Source organism: Gavialis gangeticus, unplaced genomic scaffold (assembly GCF_001723915.1).
Source record: "Gavialis gangeticus isolate Ggan-Ray unplaced genomic scaffold, GavGan_comp1, whole genome shotgun sequence".
Lineage (NCBI taxonomy): Eukaryota > Metazoa > Chordata > Crocodylia > Gavialidae > Gavialis > Gavialis gangeticus.
In genome coordinates this window covers 27003855-27006828 of record NW_017728994.1, presented here as the reverse complement: position 1 = coordinate 27006828, position 2974 = coordinate 27003855, and the positions used below count along the sequence as shown (strand labels likewise).

The 2974-nt window shown below is 38.6% G+C and overlaps 1 protein-coding gene across 6 annotated transcripts in view; it reads right to left on the bottom strand.

Moving 5' to 3' along the window:
* PPP3CB (protein phosphatase 3 catalytic subunit beta) overlaps positions 1 to 2974 on the bottom strand; it is a 118514-nt gene that overhangs the window by 74673 nt on the left and 40867 nt on the right. For all 6 annotated transcript variants that reach the window (XM_019502441.1, XM_019502442.1, XM_019502437.1 and 3 more), the window contains exon 4: positions 527 to 638. In XM_019502441.1, coding sequence (XP_019357986.1) covers positions 527 to 638 — 112 coding nt within the window. The remainder of the gene's footprint in view (positions 1 to 526; positions 639 to 2974) is intronic.

Genomic DNA, 2974 nt, shown 5'->3' with positions numbered 1-2974 from the left:
TAGGGACTTGGTGTAATGGGTTCAAATCCTACCATAAGTAGGTGCCCTAAATAAGCTGGTCTCTGGGGCAAGTTCTTTAGAGGCCACCTTGTGGCTGCCTATAAATTCATCATGGGAGTGCAGAAGGGAATTGGTGAGGCTCTACTCACCAAAGCGCAAGAAATAATGGCCATAAGCTAGCAAAGAATAGATTTAGACTGGACATTAGGAAGAACTTCTTCACAGTTAGAGTGGCCAAAATCTGGAATGGGCTCCCAAGGGAGGTGGTGCTCTGCCCTACCCTGGGGGTCTTCAAGAGGTTAGATAGGCATCTGGCTGGGGTCATCTGAACTCAGCACTCTTTCCTGCCTATGCAGGGGGTCGGACTCAATGATCTACTGAGGTCCCTTCTGACCCTAACATCTACAAATCTAGTACAGCTATGCATGAAGGATCTTAACAGAACTGTTAAACATAATTATTTCTGCAATGGAAAGCAGTAAAGAACAACAATAAAACAAATACTGTATTCCTAAACAATACTTACATTCTTGTTTAAAGGTAAAATATTCTGTGAGGTGTCTGCATTCATGATTGCCTCTCAAAAGATATAATGTGTTTGGATACAAAATCTTCAGAACCCATAAGTACAGCACACACTGTTGAAAAACCAAAGGTGTTCAATGAAGTACACATCATTTTGTAAGAAATAAAATGGCTACTAACAATGAACACAGTGCCTCCTTGTGCACATAGGACAGCATTAACTGTAGCGTCAAACATAAGTCTACCTGCCTCTCAAGACACCCAATTTCACATACTGACAGCAATGGTCATTTGATAACACTGCTTTCCTAATTCAACAAATTTTGTATCTGAATTTTGCAAACAATTTTTTAACTCTCTTTAAAACCAACTGAAGACTGCTACAAAAATCATTTCATTTAATTCAGTCCATGTTCTCTAATAAGAAGATGCTGTCTTTTTATCTGCAGAGACAACTGTTACCCATATAATCAGATTTCACAGTATGGATTCTAAAGATTATTTGGCAGAGAAAGGAAAACTTCTGTAAAAAAAAATGAAGCAGCAATACAAAATGGCTCATGTTTAAAGCAGATATGCAGATAATATATGGCGATTATTTAGTTTTGTAAAGCATTAGCTGTTCAACAAAGCTTGAAAGTTAACAGTTATCAGAGATCAAACAAAGCCTATGAAGAAGTCACAGCAATGTTCTTCATTTTATTACCACTATAATCACGGTAACTAACCCTAGACATTCTCCTCAACCTCAGGAAAGAAATTTAGGGTCCATTACTACCTAAGGCTCTTCAATGCCAAAAAATCTAATGCTTACATTTTGAATCTTGTTCTAATCCACACTTCAGACTGGGCACAGAAAAAAAAAAAAAAAGAAGTTTCACACTACTATACTAAAGTGATTCAGTGACTATTTTTTAATTAGGGGTTGTTTTGTTTTGTTTTTTTTTAAGAACAAGAAAGCTAAATTTAATCATTCACTCAATTTTCTTGATCTTAGAAAATCTTTTAGGGGGAACAAACTTATACAAACACAATAAAAAACTTCATTTTCTTTTAAAGAAACAGAATATTTACTATTAAATACAATAAAATCAACTTTAAGAAAAAGTCCTATAATTAATTTAACTAAATCTCAAATAACAAACTATTATTAAAACGAAAAATATGCATATCCAACTGAACCTTATCCAGTTTTTCTGAATACTTGCTTCTCTCAATATTTCTGTAAATAGGCTGGTTCTGAGATTTTTTCAAACCCTAACACTATACTATCAACTACTTAACAGCAGACAGCCCAGTCTGCTTACAGGCTGAGATAAAGGAATAGATAACCAGAGCCAAATGCATAAGAGAAGCTGGAGACTTTTACAAATTTAAGAAGTATAGGCTGTTTGCCAAGTACATTTTTACAGAAAACGTATATGTACTGTTCACATTAAACAGCCAAAGGCACAAACAAGTCTGTAATAGAAGATACTGGCAAAACGGTAGCTTCATTCTCATCCTTTAGTTCCTTGGCACATTACAGTTATGATGCAATTAACATGTTAATCACACCATAAATAGTAACAATGCTAAACAGTCAGCCTATTTATGGCACCGTAAGTGGTGTACAAACCCCAAAGATGGTTCACAAAATGTGAAGCATCTTTGCAGCTCATTTGTATGACATGATAAATTGAACATGCAGCGCCCCTATGCTGATGCTGACAATCAGCTGACTGCTGTATTGGCATGGGGGTATGGTCAGCACTGGGACCTGGACAGTCCTGGTCCCAGTACCAAAAATCAGCTGCTGGTATAGTAGGTAGCAAGGTTTTCTAGCAATGGAAGCCAAGGAGCTGACTGCCATGAACCTGGCAAACTCCAAGCCCAGTACACTTTCCCACCTTGCCATGAAATTCCTGCAGCAGCTGCAGGGTAAGGCACTTTAAAATAATGGGTTGCAGGGAGCTAGGCTGAACCCACAGTTTTTAGATGTCCCAGTGCACTGGGACCCCAGGGTAAAGAAGAGGCTCCTCGACCCCATGGATCCAGTGCCCCTGGACATCTAAACTCCACACATGCAACTGAGTTGTCCTGAGGTTGGACTGACAGTAAGCTAATTGTCAGCTCAACAGTCCTAGGTCTCACACCTGCTGGGGATGGTGGCAGCCCTGGGTCCAGGACAGAGATGCCCCCTGCCTGATTTTAAGACTCAATTAGCTGCAACTCAGCAGTGGTGCAACTGGCATCAGAGGAATTTTATGCCCCATCCCAAACATTGTGCCTTCTGCCATTAATGTCTGGCATAACAGGAAGCACAAAGTTTGGGATCGGGTATAGAATTTTTCCAATCCCAATCTTGTCATTGTTTTAACTCCTGCCAGGGACCTTAGTCATTTATATTACACAAAGGAATTGTTTAAACAATGCCTTGGAATTTTACTTTTTTTTTTTTTTTTTTTTT